A 19,810-nucleotide genomic window follows, 5' to 3' on the forward strand; every position below is an offset into this window, starting at 1 on the left:
ACAATAGCAAAATGAGTAGTGAATGCATTATTCACTGCACCGGAAAGATAAGCGGCAGCGGGTATTTTTCGTTAGCTCTTCCCATGGTGCGTGAAGCGTGACGTATTGAATTTTTAACGGTCCCATTTCCCTATAAATACGGCATACATCTTGATGATTTGTCGGCGGGATTTCCACGTGGAAAAGTTTACCCCCCTTCTAAAACAAAACACGTGGCATGGAGCCGTTTCCCCGTCCTCCCTGAGTAAAACCATTTGTGAGCACTGTTAACACGAAAGGCTGAAATAGAAACCACTTAGGGCCAAGTGACATCTAAAGTGTCACGGAACTTTTATTCTGGCAGATTACCCCCAGGCGGGCCCTTTATCCGAGAAATTATTCAACGGGTCAAATCTAAATCGTACGAGCCAATAGTTTTTAGCACACAACGTTGAAAGTTAAGTTACTGCTGATGACTCTTCGGAAATTGCCTTTTACTACGTGCATGCACCAACTAAAACAACCATTCATCAAGGTCCATGAAAACATTGTACATTACAACTATTACACTTCCACTCAAAACGTAAATAAAGATTCAATTTAGTATGTGACTTGTAACAGGTAAAGGCAGAAAGCATTCGAAAGTCAGTGACACCAATGATCTGACCCTAGTGGGTACCTGGGCATTCGGGACATAGAGGCAATGAGAAAGTGAACATGGCCAAAAAAAGAGCCAGTATGAATTTTATGAACCAGAACCCTCTTGTGGCCTACCACCTACTACCAAAACGGATACATCCAAAAATGGATCCGAATGAGTCCAAAACCTGGTGGAACAATACCCCATACATGAGACACGCGAAAAGATTCATAAAAGGGCCATCCGCAGGACTTACAAAGAAGTTATTGGAGGGTAACCGGGTAAACTAAGATTTTGGTTGGACTCTGTCAGGGCACTGCCGCCTAAGAAAAGCACGTACACCGGGTAAGGGTACAGATATAAGAAACCGTGCAGATTCTGCCAGGCAGAAAAGGAGACCGCAATAATTTTATTTGTGAGGGTCCAGTAAGTGCAGATTCTTTCAACTAGGAGTTGAAAAGCCGGTGGCAAGGCTAGGGAGGTTCATAAACGACCAGAAGTTGGATAGTTTGTTATAAAACTACAGGAACATAGATGTACTCAGATCGAAGTGAGGAAGTGGCCGCCTCTTTTATCCCTATCCGTATGTCTTAGAACACCTTTAAGCTAAGTTAAAAGCACTTTGTTTCTATTTGAAAAAGTCTGAAATCGTAAAATAAATTAACTTTGTTTCTATTTGAAAAAGTCTGAAGTCGTAAAATAAATCTAGGTTAAGTTTAGTTTCAAAGGTTCGCGCTCAGCAACTGGCAGCGTTTGACCCACTGGAAAATTTTCTCCAGCTGTTAAATATTTATCAAATACTGTGCAGCTTATATGCACAGCTTGGGAGTATATTTACGTGTTAAACAAATAGAGAGGCATAAAATGGCATTGAATAGATTGTTTTTTTGTCGTTTTGCTATAATATGGAAAAAAATCGTTAATTTCATTTGGCTACAGTCAAATTAAATTTAAAACCAATTTTATTTCATTCGATAAGAAAAAAACCTTATCGAACTTGCATGCTAGATCTTGCGATAAATTTTGATAATTAAAAAATACTATTGGCTGAATAAGAGCCATGACACAATTAAATAAATGAATCATAGCCGTAATCTAATTATAAATTTGATTAATTCTAAGTCACTTTTTGTAAATGTTGGATCTACTCGCAGATTTGGAACACTCAAATTTATGAGTAGAATCATAATTTTCAAAAAGTGTACATACTCACCCCACTTTGATCATTTCAATTCTAAGTCAGTCTAATTTTACCTTCAATCCGAATAATCAATACTGATATTCTTCACCAACTTGGTCTTTATTATCTTGGCCCGCTTTTCCTCGTGGTTTTTGGTTATCCCAGATTCTTACACTAGGGTGAACTAATGTCAACAGACTTAATACTCTTCAGGTTTACTTCGTTTATTTCAACAAGGAATAAGTAAAACAAAGAGAAGATGAAAAACGACGGTCTAATCCAAGTTGAATCGTTTTATTGCCCGAGCTTTCGATGATTTTATCACCACCAATACAAACTTTTAACACGCAGTTACTAAGAATTGGTATTTTATCTTTGTTATTTATTTTTAAAGTAATTATTTGTATAGTTCTTTAAGTCAGTACACTTTCATTTTACTGTTTTTCGTTATTATGTTATTGCACTTTATTTCGAAGATATTTTTGGTAAATAAAGGGAGCTGCAGTGCTGTGGCAATACTGGCAAATGCATTGCCGCAATTAAACACGGACTTAAAACTCAGGGGAGTGATAGGGCTGTATACAGGTTACTGCTATCTGAGAAAATTCCTACACATGGGCATTTTCAATGATGACCCAATATTATATGTGAATGTGAATGAACAGCTCAGTGGAGATATATCATTGGGCACTAAGATGACTCGGGAAAAAATTGCAGCAATGACATTCAGTGATCGAGTCAGTTGAACTGAACTGGGAAGCTAGGTAAAGTACAAGTCAAAAGGATGCAGTGCTTGGGCAATACCAAACCCAGCTTCCTAGTAGTCATGTGTCTCCTAGTAGTCTCCAGGTTTCACAGTTTGGACGTGGTTTTTTATTCCTTTGAGATATTGCACTGTTCATGATGTCAATGTAACCAGATCATTGTCTTACATTACACTCTTGGGTGAACTTTTTAAAAGGAAATATAGTTTTATATTGTATGCCTTTGTCTCTAGGGAGGTAGTTTTTTGCCAATTTGTTGTTGAGTTTAAGAATATACTTATGGGACAGGAGTGAATGCCAGTGATTCTTAGCAACCTGATCAACTTAACGTTTGTATAATTTATGGTCTTTTTATATAGATTTAAGCTAGATTGTGATTGTGAGATTTCCTCTTGAGGTCTGAATAGCGATGAACCGGTAGTAGGCCGTTGTTAGGAGGGTCAGATTTCGATGATGTACTCTGGTTTTCTGATACTTGAGAATAAACTGATTACTATCTGTTAACTCAGATAAATTTAGATAACATTGCTTGGTCAAGTGGTCTGGCTTTTAAACACTTTAAATTTTGAATTGACTATAGGTTGTGTATATATTTATCAAATGACATAGTCGGCTATATATTATGTTCGTAATGTTCCGTAGGTTGTGTACGCAGCTAAGGCAATCAGTCCAAGTTCATAACCTTAGGGAAAGTGTCGCTTAATGAATAGATCATGGCTTCTATGGTCATCAATTATGCCAAGTATAACAGTCTTCACTGCAACCCCTGCCACACGGATAAGATCTTTCTTATGATTGAGCGTGTTGTCAGATTTAAGCTGTAACGGATTTAAAATGTGATTCTGGAAGTTCAGCAAACAAACGATTAGTTTTTCTCAATGATTGATATAATCAGGAAAAGATTAGGGATTTATGAATTGCGGACAACTATATTATATGAACTGAATTGTTTGGTCGTTTTGCATAATTGTCGTGTTGGTTTGCACGGTTTCAATTTTGCTTCGTATCGGCTCACGAAAAATAAACGAGATGACACGACACGGCTGTCGCAATATTCATACATCGATTTCTCCGATAATTGAATATTATATTTTAAGTCAAGTGTGTAATTCATGTCCTTGGGTTTTCTAAAGCCTTTGATACCCTAAAGCAGGGCTTCCAAAACATATTAGCCAGCGGATCCCTTTCACAGAATAAAATTCAGGGTGGACCCCTCGCATTCAAATATTAAAAATTAGATACTTGTGTAGTTATAGTAAATTAAAGTTTATAAATTAGCATTAGCCAGTCCATTCCTAATTAGGCGATGGAGGGAGATATCACACTAAAAGAAACATTAGATTGACCATACTTTATTTACAAAATCCGCAACATAAAAATTGACATCAATAGGAAGTAAAACTCGAGCCAATTTCAAAAGTAATAATTTGAACATTAATAATTAAAGAATTAATGGGAAAAGTGAGGTTTTAGCCTGCACAATTTGGATATGTTGGGCTTAATTTTTGATAACTGAAGATGATGTCGGGTTTAGCACCTAGACAGCTTCGGTATATAGTTTTGGTGGCTGCATAGATAGAAAATCTGTATTCTGATAGGTAAGTTGTGAAGAAAGAAGAATTTTCCCTTTTCCAGCGAACGGTTGAAATTTTTGTTTTCCAGACGGTCAAAACTCGAAAGTAGATTTCAAGGTGGAGCCCGAAGCAGTCTCAAATATTCTCGCATTCGGTTGAAGATAGACTGGTTAGCTTTGTCGAAATTGAAAACGGTTTGACCACCCATTCTCTTGTAGCATTGCATCTCGAGCTGTTGGGAAGCAGTGCTCAAAGGACATCTCCCAACATCGAAGGTGCTCACATATTTCATCAATCAACGTTCGCAAGCTCCAGTTTGTTTTATTACAAAAAAGAAAAAAAATAAATCATTTAACCCAGGAAAAGATATCAATTATCCCTTCTCAACAGATTCAACCCAAAAGTGGACTTTTCTTTTGAAGGCGTGAACTTTGTCAAGGCGTCGAAAGATGGGATACTCTTCTTATGCAGAAAGACTCATCTCATTCATCTTAACTTTGACAGCTGCTTATGCTTCATTATTCATCATGTATTAACACGTCGGCCAAAAACTGGTGGTGTGACCGAGCTCTCAGTATATAAGATATGGGGTGCTAATTGACAGGCAGATAGGTTTCTGAATAAAGTATTTCTGAACTTTTTCTATTTCTTCCTTGTGTAAATAACCCCAGACCTGCGAACGTAACATATTACTGACCTCGGGGTGTTTTCTCATCTTTTTCTCTAGTGGGATCTTCTCGTTTGTTATTATTTTGCTCCATAGACTATTAACGGCGTACTTAGCACTGCCTTGCCTTCTCTATGCAGTGATGCTTAATCTTCAAGGACGTAGTGAAGTTGATACCAAGGTACAGTCGAACCTGTGTTAGTGAGGTGACAGAAGTGTTGTGGTCCAGTTACTCTTTTGGGGCTCAAATCCTGGATAAGTGACAAATCCTGACCTACTTAAGTGAAATCCACACGAAAGTGACCATTAGATATGGATATTATCCATAATTTCAAAACGTTTTATAGAAAAGAGGTTTTACGTTTACTCGTGTGATACTTGGAAGATGACACCAATGCCCCTCTTCCTCAAAAGTAAACCTCAAGACCGTGAAATTTGCAAGAACGGATTGGTACTGCGTCACAGCTTGGCACGATCGCTAATTGCTTCAGAAAGTGTGGTTTTGTGAACGACATCGCCGAAGAACATGAAGTGTTGGTCACAAATCTTGAGGAAGATTGGATGACTGCGTAACACACCATGTCCGATAACGTCCCAGATTTTGTTGATTTCGTACGACGACGAAGTGCTGACCACTGGGGATTTCAATGAATGCTTGCGCCGACAGTAGTGCCGCGCCTGATGAAGGTGAGGACGGACTGAGGAAATTTTGAAGGACCACCATTTTCGAAAATGCAAGCACTTCAAGCAGTGGACAAAGTTAAGAGATTTTTTGAAATCAACGTGGAAACACAGGTTTTCTATAGGCTATTTGATCTTCAAAGAATGGTGATCAAGACAGACGCTGAAAAGCAAACAACGATACCCGATTTCTTCAAGCCAAATTGTCTCTTGTACGTTCCCATTTCATTTGACTTTTAATACCTGTTTGAACTTTTGACATTTGTACTCACCTATAAATATGTAGTAGCGGTAACATACATATTAATTTTATATTTAATTGGAGCGGCCAACGCTGTTTTTATTTTGGCATGTGCCACACGCGACGGCCTCTTGTCCATCAATATTTGGTTCGCCAAGACACCGATCGGTGAAACTCAAGTTATTTTTCGCCTTGTCATTATTTTAATTGGCACGTATTAGAGAGAGTAGGCAAACCAAAATGATCCGCAGAACTCAACTCAAATACTAACCGAGGCCTGGTGGCCGGCAAACGCCCGACTGAGCTACGTTGTCCTGGGAAAAATTACAGGCTTAGTATCTTTCATCTTCACACTCTTTCACGCCCATCTGGAGATCGTAGAGCAAATCTACCCTCATCTGTTAAAAAGTGCAGCAGACCAATCGTCCAAAGACCAATGGCTGTGTCCTCGAGCAAATGAGAGTCGTGCAACTCCTTGTGTTCTGGTCAATTCTGGTCCTCTTAGGGGGCGAAAAGCCATCATACTGATTTCATCTTATTCGAGCAGTGCGTTCGAAATTTGGACACCTCGAATTTCCTAGAGATGATGAATCGCTTGAACCGATGCCCAAAACACAAAATTATCAAAATCAAAAAATGGTCATCCTGTGGTTCTGTTACCCTAGGGCGTCCAAAACCGGGCCTTCTATGGTAGGGGACCCAGTTTCTCGAAAAACGTCTAACATTTATTACAATCTTTCCGTGGATCCCCTTCACACGAAGCAACTCGTTTCACTCACGAAAAAAAAATATCCGTGCCACAAACTCAAACCAATTAATCGCAAAAAGACAAAAATCGGGACCTGATCCAAATAAATTATAACAATAACCTTATAAAAAATAAATCTATTCAGTTTAAGAAAATAACATAAAAATAAGCGATCTTTGACATAGACAACTCCTTGCACACTCACAAAAAAGAGCAGGTGCCTTCAACAAATTGAAAGAGAGTCCTTCCTCGTCCTTTTGTGTCTCAGCTCGCTCTGTCGAGCCTGCGGTTGGGGATTAGCTTATTCTTTGAGATAATCCTCGTTGTTGAAAATATTGTTCTACGTTTCGCAGTGTTTTGTAGGGTAGTTCGATGGCAAAAGCCGCATACCTGTTGGAACGCCCATCATCAATAAGTGCCAAACCACGTGCAACATCCTCAGCACCAAGTGGCATTTTTAAGTTTAAAAATTGAAATTAAGAAAACAAAGATAAAACTAAACAGTTAATTGCTTCAGAATTCATACGAGACTGAATTAACATTTGAAATTCCGTAAAAATTAAACAGAAAAATCCTTTATCCTTGGTTTGGATTAAGGATTAAGTTAGGTCTAATTGATATTTCTAATTTAAAACATAGCGTATATAAATATTTGTTGATAGAACAATGAGACAAATTAAGTGCAGAATTTTCTTTTATCGAGAAAATGAAAAAAAATTAGTTGAGTGGAATATTTTGCCTATATTATATAATTTATCGGATTCAAATAATTTAGAAACATAAACATTAATAGTTCTCACTCAACATATTTCTATTAATATTATCCATTCTATATGTTTTGAAATCTAGACAAATTGCAATTAAATGGTAATTATTTTATATTTGCTTTAAATTACCATAAAGTACACGTTTGACGCAAATCTATATTGGATGACCTGAAAGACCTTAAACTCTAGACACAAGAGCTGAACACTGTTGAATAAAATACTAAAAATAATAGAAAATAGTGAAATGCGTTTTCTGTTTTCAACCTGGATAAGTGAACCAGAAACTACTCCGAACCTGAGTGAAAAACCTCTGTAAGTGACATCTGAGGTCCCCAGCGTTTTCTCTTATCCAGGTCGACTGCATTTGTAATTCACACGCAGTCCTTTTAAGAACCATCTTAAGTTTAGCTAAGACTTCTTTTGTCATGGAACGTGTCGGGTCTACTTATTACAAATTTTGGGATTGGGTTTCGGGTAATGGGGAGTTATTGACCTAACGGTGACAGAGGTTCATTCACACAAAGTTTCACTTTGGGCAAGGACAACGGTCGTGTCACCCTAGAAACAGTCGTCGGGTCGGTGGTGTGCGGGGGTGGCGTCCGGGGGCAGTTTTCGCGTCGATTTCGATGAATCGATCAGGACGACGCTTGTGCCGTGGACTTCGGCTGGTGGGGGCGGCAAAGCCCGATTCGTCGTCGAGCCGAGTTCGGAGGCGGTCGTGGCCGAGAGTGAGTGGTGGCGTGTGTGCGAGTCGGAGATGGGGTAGAGAGGAACGCCTGGCAGTGGAAAGGGGCTAAGCTTTAAAATGTATCGGCCTTATTTCACTGCCGAGCCCGAGACAGGTCAGGCAATGCACAGAGCTTTCATTTTGCCCCTTCCTTAAAAAAAATAAAATAAAAAAATAAAATTCGATTCATCATCTTAACTTCCAAAACCATGGATCTACCATGCCGAAAGTCAATAAAAATTTAATGAAATGGAATCAACTATCAAATCAGAATTTTTAGCAGTCGCCCCTTCTCAAAAAAAAAAAAAAAACCATACCATCATCACTAGATTTTTGACTCCTGCGAATTTTTTTACCGTCTGGCCCGTAAAATATAAAGAAAAGTCATGAAATCAAGTCGAACTTTAAAGTCGAGAAAATCGACAATTCACGCTAGGCCACATCATAGTTTCAGGTCAGGTCTTAGTTATGGCATGTTGTAGTGCAATTTCTATCGACTATGCCACTGCGGTAAATTAAAGAAAAGCACTGCAATCCTTTGGCCGAGTTTTGATTACGGAGTTTTAATTTTGGCCGTCTAAATCTTGGAAACTTTTAAATTTAAACTGAAGCTAACACACTACGTTGACTCGGAGATTTTCAACAGTTGATAAGTTAAAATTATTTAAATTAATCGTCGTCGAGTCAAAATAACGTATTGTCGGATTCAGAAAGCTCGTCCACTTAAAAAAAAACTTTATAAATGATAGATTTGAAAATAAGAAGTTTTAAACTGAAATTAACTTCTTTTATAACCATCTCCGGCAGTAAAAAATTTATCTAATTAACCCGATAACGGCGTTTGATTGATGACTGGCAAGAAAGTGTTGGAGATCGACCGTGGGCGTTGTGTCGGGTTTTCCAGTTAGAAAAGTTTTTTCCACACCAGACAGAAATGCAGTTGGTGCGCGTTGTGGTGCAGTGTGGTTCTAAACCGCTGTAACAGCTGAATCCGTCCTCAGATGCTTTCTTCAAATCCCCACGATGACTTACGTAAGTCCCGTTTTGAATATGTTTTCAACTCAGTGCAGGTTATGTTTAAGGATATTTATAAAATTATATCTCGGATGTACACTAGTGATTTCTGTCTGTTCAGAGTTCAAAAATTGGAGGGTTTTAATATTTAAAGGGTTATTCAGAGGAATTGGGCCTGAAGACTAGGTCAACATTAGTGAAGTTTCTAGTTCTTTTAACGTTTAACCTGATTTAAAAAAAGTTTATAAATGGGATAAGTAGATAGAATTTGGATCTTATTTGGAACGTTTTCATGATTTTGCATTACTATAAAAAAATAAATTTTGGGTCGTAGGTAATTTTGGTAGAATTTGTTGTTATGGAAGGCCAAATCGTGCATTTTAAATCCTGAATATATATTTATGTATTTTATCAAGGTATAAGGGTCAGCCAAAATTAAGCGTCGATAAATTATTTTGGGTTGAAAATTGGACGGGAATGTGATTGATTGGAGCGGACGATGGAACGGGGGCCACGTTTGACGGGGTTAACCCGTTCGAGGATAGGATATAAGACGGAGTGTTGTCCGGGTCCCGTAGTGAGGTGTCTGATATTGATTAGGAGGGCGAACCCACCCCTTCAGCCGGTCCAACATCCTTCTGGAGGTCGATGCACTCCTGCCCCCCCCTCTGGAGAAAGTTATTCCGACCTTGCCTCATCAACAATGACCCCCTGGGGAAACGTATGATTATTAATTAGGAACCGGGTCGACTACGTTTTTACCCACAATTTTAACGTTTCATCGTTGTAAACAGTACTTTTGAAAATACGCTGGCGAGAAATTTGTATCTCCCTTTCGTGCAAAAAACCCTGTATTGATATAAGCCATTAATCATTCTGTGATGCGGTATATCATTGTCACGTTATTTTGTATCTCTTGTTCTCAACTTTGTCACATTCAATGTTGATCAGAGGTATGATCATCTCTTCCAAATATGCCTAACAAGTTAAGCCAAAGAAATAGTTACTGTCATGAAAAACAGTGAGTTGTTTTCCAAAAAGCACCAGTGCACCTTTAATAAGAGACCAGCCATTTTGGATCCTTACTATCATTATCTGTGATTTATCCAAAACTACCTGTTTAATTTTCAAATCTATGCTTCTAAGCCTTTCTAATGATGTAAGATTTTTATAAAAAACATTATTTTGTTAATTACTTAAAAAAATGAACGTAAAATTTTATCTTTTTACATTATGTATCTTTTTTAACGGCTACACTTTTCAGGAAAATACTTTTTAACCTCACCATATGCGTAGACTAAAATTAGAGTAACAACAGAATTGTTAAATGAACTTTTTCTGGACTTTACAAAGAAAAATATCAAAGCAGCAAAGGTTAACTAATTTTTTTTTGCACTTCGTTGATTTTTCGAAGTTTAGCCTTCTCAAACGCCCTTAAATGAAATTGTTCATCTAGCAGTTTTCTACCCTTCCCAAAAATTAACCTTGTAAGGAAAGTTTAATCCCCTCCCGATATTAATTCGGCTGATTGTGATTTCAAAGTGAATAATAAACCACATCAAACAATTATTGTATACGTCTGTTTATACATATGTACAGTCTAAAAGGCGCTTGTCCCGCTGTACTTGCAGGCTGTGAAGGTTTAGCATACCCGACGCCTTTTTTTGACCCAACAAGTGGTTAATGGAACTATAGTTTAAAATTCTAGGATAGTAATAAGAATCTAATTATTTTATTATTCTTAGAATGTTTTTTTCTGAGGTAGAACCGTTTTATCTTCCAAAAAAAAGGAATATTCCTGTAAAAAACATCGAGTTCTACCAAGAAAAACATCGAGAATCACTAATTACTTTAATGTTTAAATTTCTATTACGTTACTTTTCTTTTAGAACGGCTACATTTATCATTAAAAAAACTTGTAACCCCCATTATGCGTATACTAAAATTAAAGTAACAACAGAAATGTTAAAAACAACTTTTTCCGGACTTTACAAAGAAAAAATCAAAGTAGCAAAGGTAGTTTTTTTTCATTTCGTTTGGTTTTTCGAGCGTAACAAATTTTGTTTATTTATACTGTACGGTTTTCTGGACATATTTTACACCGGAAAAGCATCTCAAAATTTTATTTTCTGTATTGAAGTCAATGCCGAGTATCGATATTTTCATATTTTCTGTACTGAAGTCAATGCGAAGAATCCATATATTGATTGATTTGATAAAAAAAAGTTTTTCCCTTTAGAAACTATTTGTTGTTACCCAAAGTCTGGCTGTAATCCCTACTGTAATTGCAGTTATTATACATAATTATCTGGTGAAATTCGGAAAATAAAGAAAGGTATGCGCATTACAGCTCTGCAATGAAGGTTTAACGCCCTTAAATGAAATTGCTCATCTAGCAATTTTCTACCCTTCCCAAAAATTAACCTTGCAAGGAAAGGTTCATCCCCGATATTAATTCGACTGATTATGATTTCAAAGTGAAATCAATAATAAACCACGCCAAACAATTATTGTGTACGTCTGTATATACAGATTTACAGTTTGAAAGGGTAGCGTTTCTAAAAGGCGCTTGTCCCGCTGTACTTGCAAGCTGTGAAGGTTTAGCATACCCGACGCCTTTTTTTGAAAAAGTTAATGTAACTATAGTTTAAAATTCTAGGATAGTAATAAGAATCTAATTACTGCATGATTCTTAGAGTTTTTTTTCTGAGGTAGAACCGTTTTATCTTTCAAAAAAAGGAATATACCTGTAAAACATCGAGTTCTACCAAGAAAAACATCGAGAATCACTAATTACTTTAATGTTTAAGTTTCTATTACGTTACTTTTCTTTTAGAACGGCTACATTTATCATTAAAAAAAACTTTTAACCCCATTCCCATTATGCATATACTAAAATTAAAGTAACAACAGAATTGTTAAATAAGCTTTTTCTGAACTTTACAAAGAAAAAGATCAAAGCAGCAAAGGTCGACCCTTTTTTTTTTTGCACTTCGTTTGGTTTTTCGAGCATGACAACTTTGTTTTATCTTGTACAGTTTTCTGACTTAGATACATTTTACACCGAAGAAAGCATTTCAAAAGTTTATTTTCTGTACTGAAGTCGATGCCTGGTATCTATATTTTGACTGATACGATAAAACAGAGTTTTTCATTATAGAAACTATTTGTTGACTTTCTCTTCGCCTGTTAACTCAGCCCAAACGCTCGGGTTTTCAGAAAACCTAAAAGATCTGCATGTATCTGTATGTAAATTTCCCTGTATCCTCTCACAAATGTAAATTCATAAAATCTGACTTTCACATTTAATTCCTTTATCCAAGGATGGTTAGGTTGTAGTCCGAGGTGGAGAAAAGCTGGCAAGGCAATTTCGACGGGGCCCTTGTATCTGGAACACGCTGATAACCTTTTATAAATCCCAGCGGACGGTGTGGAGAAAATAACGTTATTTATTGGCGTTCGTACGTCAAAAATCATTAAATAACCAATTGTTGTCATTTGATTATTACTTTTACCCCGATTTCTCGCCCGTACGCCTTTGTTCGTGTTTAAATCTGCTTAACATTAAATTCGATAAAAGTGTGGTTACAACGTTTCTCTCTTTGGTGAAAGATAATGTTTTGTATTTATTCGTTCTTGACAATAGAAAGGGTAGAAAATTGAGGTCTAAGAAACCTTTGAAAAACCAACAAAGCGTTCCCAATTAAATCCTTTTTTAAATACATGTTGTAACTATTATAACATTTTCCATGTTTGACTAAACTTTTTTGTAATTCAAATGACTTATTTCAAAACTGCACTATACTTTTTCCATCCCAAAGTAACTTTTTTCTAGATGAAATTGAACTATTTCCAAACCAAGTTGAGTCTTTGCTTGGTCTTGACCAATTGGTTTTAAATCCCAATTTGAACTTTTTCCCAACCCAAATGGAATTTTTCCATCTTAAACTAAACTTTTTATTACCCAAATTGAGCTTTTGCTGAATCAAAATTGAGCTATTTACGAACCAAATAGAACTTCCTCAACCCAAATCGAACTCCACCTCATCAAAATTGGACTTTCTTCATCCCAAATTGATCTTGTCCGGGATCAAATTGAACTTATACAGCCCAAATTGAGCTAACACCCAAGTTAAACCTTTTCTAAGTTAAATCGTACTTTTTCCAACCCAAATTGAACTTTCTCTTAATCGAATTGATTTTTCCTCTCATAATCAAATTATATACCACAGAAATTCTAATTTTTATCACATCAAATTGATCTACCTCCATCCAGTTAATGCTCTTCAATGAAAATTAAACTCCCACCCATGTTGAACATTTTCTAAGGAAAATCGTTCTTTTTCCAACCCAAATTGATCTTTTTCTGAATAGAATGAACTTTTTCCTATCATAATCCAACTTTCTACCATAAGTTTGGTTTCATTTCAATTTTTATCATCGTAAATTGAACTTTCCCACCCACGAAGAACTTTGTCAACATAAATTGAATTGGGTTGAGTTGGGAAGTTGGTGTCCGAGTGGATCGAGGTCACGATAGCTCAAGTGGTAGAGCAGCGGCGTATCTAGCCGAAGATCGTGGGTTCGAATCCCGCTCGTGCCATTGACTTTTTTTTCTCAACTAAAAACCTTAATTAATTGTAATATATTAATTGGTCAAGCAGACCACGAAATTAGTGAATTGAATAAATTGAATTCTTTACAATCATAATTAAACATTTTTTTAAAATCCCAAATTGACCTTTTTCTAAGTAAAATTTAACTTTTTTAAAAATCAAATTGGACCTTTTCAGAATAAAATTGATCGTTTTCCGACTCTAATTGGTCTTTTCCTCTCAAATAAAATTTCTTAAAATTGTAATAGTGAAAAAGTGTATTACATATTATTTATGTATAATTGTCATAGAATTCTTAAGATTATTTTTTATTTTAACTGAAAATGTTGGATTAGTAATCGATAAACTTACATTGATTTAGGGTTGAATTTCAATTTGTAAAAAATTCGGTTAGCCTTGGAAAAGGAATATTTTTGGAAATTATCCATCAAAATGTATTGTTGCCATCACGACGAAATTTTCAACAATTCCATCATCTAAATAAATTATTAAGCAATGTTTCAAAATTAATTCGACGTTAAAATGTAAAATTTAAAATATGACCAAATTCATTGGCACTGTATTTTTCTCTCTACAATAATAATTTAATAGCATTTGATTTTCATAGAAATAATAATATGCAAATTACATAATTATATTGTACAGTTGACAAATTTTTAGATGAAATAACTTAAAAGATAAACAGACGTTGATGGTTTTCCCTGCTCACTCAGTTTCAAAGTCAACATAAAGGTCTAGTTTTTAAAGTCTGGCGGTAATGACGACTGTAATTGTCATCCCCCGTATACAACAGCCATATGTATAAGTCTGTATATCAAGATTTATAATTTGAAAGAGTAGCCTTTCTAGAAGGGGCGTGTGCCGCTTTACTTGCAGGCTGTGATGGTTTAGCATGCTCCGACGCCTTTTTTCCTTTCAATGAGAGGTACACCAATCGGTCTTCGTTTTTTCAAATAAAATTAATGCTGATACAGTAAACAGATAATCTTGAGTATTTATACAAAGTGATACCATTACCTTACATGGTCAATTTAGTTGTGGATAATGGAACCCTAGTTAAAAGTTTTAGGTTAGTAATATTTAATCATTTTATGAGTCTTGGTGTTTTTTTCTGTGTACAGCCATTATAATTAATTAACTTATAATTCCATCATTAAACCCATCTAGATAAATGAAATTCTTATGGCAATTTATAGGTTGTTTTACATATTACAAAGACAACATTCATTACGCTAAAATTAGTTGTAAGTAGAGCATGGGAATGTATATGCAATAAAAATCCTCAAATATGGCATAAAAAAACCCCCATCAACTATGCAGTATTACATGTACTAACAAAATGAAATATGCCATATAATTTACACTATAAGTATTAAAATAGGCTGGATGAATGTCAGATACATCACCCGACTAATAATTAACATTTTTTAAACTGGATATTTTGTGGGTTCTAGTATATATTCATTTTGAGTAAATAAAACAGAAAAAAAATCCACTCACATAAAACATCCTATGATTAAAAAAATATGAAAATAATTAAACTTTTTGATCTGAATTAAAATTTACAATGTTATATAATACATTTCAAAGTTAGTTTTTGTAAAACTACAGCGTTTATAGAAATAATAAATGGTGGAGAATGTTGTTCAATCTTTATGAAAAGATAGTTCATACTCATAGTTAGTTGTTCTTAACGATATGGATTTCAAGCACTAACAGCTCATCATCAGGTTGAAGGAATTTACAACCAAGTCTCTCGACACGAATTGTAAAAGTGAACCCACCGACGATCCCCCTGCCAACGGTTCCAACGAGAGAAGCAGCTCAATTTTTAGCGAAAAGCGGGAATTATAATACAATTAAATATTATATGAATAAATCCTGTAAGAAATTAATTATTAAATAGTGATTAATTTGTATTTTTTTCAATTTTTTAAGTAATAACAATTAATTCTTTTAGTTTTTTAAATTTTATTCACAGCATTTTATTGCTAAAAAAATATTTATAGCTCTAAAAAACAAAACAAAAACACAGCTTTCCAATGTCAACAAAGGTGATAGGGAGGGAGCATACCTGTAGGAACTTAAAATAATTGGGTGGTCGATTTGCTGAACTTAATTGTTTCCAAGATGCCATTAATTTATTCCAATTCATTCAATCTGGTATTTTTGTCAAGAAGTTTTTTAATTTTTTGTGAATTCTAATTTCTGCATCGCCGGGATTTCTGTTTTGCTTTGAAAGGAAAAACCCAGCCTGCTATTTTAAAACAAAAGTGAAGTTCTCACTTTAGGCATTTTTTTTATTTTTTATTTATTTTTTATTTTTTTTTAGGTTTACGAGGTTGAAAATATGAGGGCTGCCACTGGATATTTTTGTTTTTCAAATGAGGCCCCTATTTCCTTCCACAACATGACTACTTCAGAAAAATTAATTTTTCAGAAAAGTTTTTGTTCCTGTAAAATTAGCTTAATGCCTAAATATGCAGAATAAAATTTGAACAATTGTACCACAGGAGTATGATTTGGATAACTATCTTATTACAGTGTACAAAAAAAAAGTCAGTCATAAAGCTTGACACATTGATCAGTCGATGTTGCTGATAGACTTCAAGCTGGGATAGGTCAGTGACAGTTTGGATGCCTAAGTGTCCTCATTGTCTTGAGCACACGTTGATAAACACTGTCAGTAAATACTTTTAATCATTATAATTTTTAGTTTGTGTGGAATATTTTACTCATTAAATTCATTAGAGTTCGTGGTCCGATTGACTGAATAATGTTTTTCAATTAATCTTCAGTGTCACAAGCGGGATTCGAACCTATGACCCTCGGTTAAATTCGCTGCTGCTCCACCACTTGAGCTATCGTGACTTTGATCTACTCGGACACTAACTTCCTATCTCAACCCCACCTTTCGAATTTTCCCTCCTTTTTGCCATTTGCCGGGGTTCAAGTCCCCCGATTTTTGTCGTTTTTTTTTTTTTTCTGTTTGTATGTTTGAACACTATTTCAGAATAGTCCATCCAATTAACAAATCGATTTAATAAATTTTTATAAGTTGAACTACATGAAATATAGTTAAAATTTTAGGTTTATTGTGAGTAAAATGGGAAATCAGAATGACTCAGTCAAACTAATTAGGAAGTATAGACTTGATAAGAACAATGCTCGAACACAGATTTTATCTAGTTTTATCCAAACTTTATGACTTATAAACTACCCAAACTATTAAAATAAATAAATTATATCCCTTTCTATATTATGTATTTCAAGATTTTGTATTTTTAATTATTATTCAGAAATTGTGAGATGTGATCTGGTGTGATGTAGGTTCAGAAAAACATTTCCCAAACAGCAAGAATGGCACATTTACATAGAAGACAAACACTTTGAGCCCTGAAGATGATCTCAATAAAGACTGAAACGTTGGCACGATAAAGAAAATGTTTTTCTGAAACCTACATCACACCAGACCGCATCTCACGATTTCTGAATAATTATCGATTAACGGTCACTAATCACCACACATTTTTAATTATATTTATATTTGTTTCAGTTCAACAACTGGGGGCCCCCATTAGCGAAACAGAGTTGGCCACTAAAATGATACAAATTGAGTCTAAAAGGTTCTATCTAGACGTTAAACAAAATCGAAGAGGACGTTTTATAAAAGTAGCAGAAGTGAGTAGTTTTAATTTAATTTTAACATTACATTGTTAATTATTTATTTGTGTTACCTTAATTCTAACCATTATTATATATGCATTGCACTACTACTGAAAATATGTAATGGATTTAAATTTAAAATTTTTTAAAGGTCACAGTTGTACAAAAATGATGGACTTAATTCCATTGTATATTTTTATTCTGTTTATAGATATCCTCCGATGGAAGGCGGAGTCAAATATTCTTGGCTCTTTCAACAGCTGCTGAAATGAGAGATTATCTATCAACCTTTAGTGATTTTTATGCTTCCTTAGGTAGGTTTTACTTCTGTTTTTATTTAGTTTACCAATTTAAAAATATGCAATAATATTTATTTTCTGATTAATTTAAAAATCCAAATTTAAATTCTATTAAAACATGCATAATTGTATATTATTTTTTAAATTCTTAAGGACAGTTGATTAATTTTTAAATATTTGTATGCCTATTTCTATGCTGTCCAATATTTGTCTTATTTTAAATTGATAATCTATATTGTTTTAAACATCAAACTATGAAAATAGTTCAAAAGTGGGAATATTATTTGCAGAATCGTTTGCAGGTTCTCGAAATCCTGAAAATCTTCCCGAAGACGGGAAATTGAAATCTGAAATGATGATTAAGGATAATCGTCGCTACTATTTGGACCTAAAAGAAAACACACGGGGTCGTTTTCTGAGGGTATGTTCTTACCAATACATACAACAATTGTAAACCCCACAATTTACTAACACTAATAATCGAATTTGTTTTTTTTTTCCCGTTTTGTTTTCAGGTATCCCAAACTATCTCTCGAGGGGGACCAAGGTCGCAAATAGCCATTCCAGCCCAAGGAATGATAGAATTTAGGAATGCTTTAACAGATCTTTTAGTAGAATACGGTACTGACGATGGAGGTTTTAAAGGTGAACTTCCCGAGGGAAAACATTTGCGGGTAGATAATAAAAATTTTTACTTTGATATTGGCCAAAACAATCGTGGTATCTACATGCGCATCTCTGAGGTAAATTGTTCTGCACCGTTAATATTTATTAATTGAAATCATACTTAGAACTACACAATTTTTATTTTATTTGTAATTCTTTATTGGATAAATATTCTTTTTTAGCGTTCGGACTGCATTAAGCCCCTCCTAAGTTTGGGGGTTATTTTAACCTGACTCGCAATAAGATTATAGGGACCGTGGTAGCCAAGTTGGTTAATGTTTTTTTTATGTGTGGTGATTAGTGACAGTTAATCGATAATTATTCAGAAATCGTGAGATGTGGTGTGATGTAGGTTTCAGAAACACATTGTTTCCCTTCGTCGGCTCTTTTTACCTCAAAGAAGCCGACGCCTTATACAAAAATGTCTTTTTTCTATACCGACATCCTTCCCCACCCCTTCAAAATCCAATGTATATAAACATAAAATAGCAAAATCTCATAGCAAAATCTCACTGGCACTCTTGACACGACACGCAAGAATGACACAATTACACAGAAGACAAACACTTTGAGTGAGTAGAAATACTTTGAATATAAAAAATATATTTTGCATTGTATAAATTCACTTTTCCACATCCTAAATGTATTTGTTAAATGTAAACAATGTTTGTAAATCCCAGGCCCTGAAGATGATCTCAATAAAGATTAAAACGTTGGCACGATAAAGAAAATGTTTTTCTGAAACCTACATCACACCAGACCGCATCTCACGATTTCTGAATAATTAGTTTTTTTTTTATTATTTATTTTATTTTTATTTTTTAAACAATGGATACCAGGAACTGGAAGAGTTCCCCCTGAGCACTGCAGCTGTTCAGCTTATTGTACTTTATCCCTTGCTCTATTTTTGGGGGCTCGCAACACAAGGGTAAATTTGAACTCCTGGTGTGCCGGTGTTCTTCAAACTCATGTTTGAAGTGAGTTGGGACCAAATTCAGGGTCACTGAGATCTGATCCCACCCCTTCCATTGATGAGAGCTTGTCAATTTTTTTCAATTGCGGCCAGTCCCCTTAGGCAGCAAAAAAAAGTCCAGAAGCGGCGGTGGGGATCAAACCCACGACCATGGGATCTACTAGCCGAGAGTCTGATGACTTAACCACTCGGCTACCGTGGCCCCTGGTTTTAACGGGTTAGACTCTCAACTCGTAGATCCACAGTCGTGGATTCGATTCCTACCGTCACCCCCTCCCCTTTAAAAACTGTTAAGTTCGATGGCATAAACTCCCTCTTGCAAGGGTTGGTTGTGACCAACAACTTGTGATTATCAGAAGTTTCTATTAAGCAGCCCCCTGGTCCCTTGTCGATGCACCTCCTATGAAGAGTCTACAAAGCTCACCTGGCGCAACCCTAAATTTATGGTGACCCACAATTTAATGAACTGTGTCGACGACCTTCCCACCCTAAATTACTCTTTGAATTTTGTTGTTGGATACTATTCTCCTGTTATGTTTCTCTGCCTTGAAGGTTTTTGGGAAATGTTCTCTACTCCTTGGGGGTGACCTGTCAGATTTACGGCCCCA

General features: G+C 35.4%; 1 protein-coding gene across 4 annotated transcripts in view; it reads left to right on the forward strand.

Moving 5' to 3' along the window:
• LOC106662654 (transcriptional activator protein Pur-beta) overlaps positions 1 to 19,810 on the forward strand; it is a 41,445-nt gene that overhangs the window by 18,875 nt on the left and 2,760 nt on the right. For 2 of the 4 annotated variants that reach the window (XM_014386889.2, XM_014386881.2), the window contains 4 exons: positions 17,155 to 17,279; positions 17,476 to 17,578; positions 17,854 to 17,984; positions 18,079 to 18,306. In XM_014386889.2, coding sequence (XP_014242375.1) covers positions 17,155 to 17,279; positions 17,476 to 17,578; positions 17,854 to 17,984; positions 18,079 to 18,306 — 587 coding nt within the window. The remainder of the gene's footprint in view (positions 1 to 17,154; positions 17,280 to 17,475; positions 17,579 to 17,853; positions 17,985 to 18,078; positions 18,307 to 19,810) is intronic. The other 2 variants (XM_014386907.2, XM_014386897.2) reach the window with 1 other exon arrangement.

Source organism: Cimex lectularius, unplaced genomic scaffold (assembly GCF_000648675.2).
Source record: "Cimex lectularius strain Harlan isolate CLEC.00 unplaced genomic scaffold, Clec_2.1 scaffold1, whole genome shotgun sequence".
NCBI lineage: Eukaryota > Metazoa > Arthropoda > Insecta > Hemiptera > Cimicidae > Cimex > Cimex lectularius.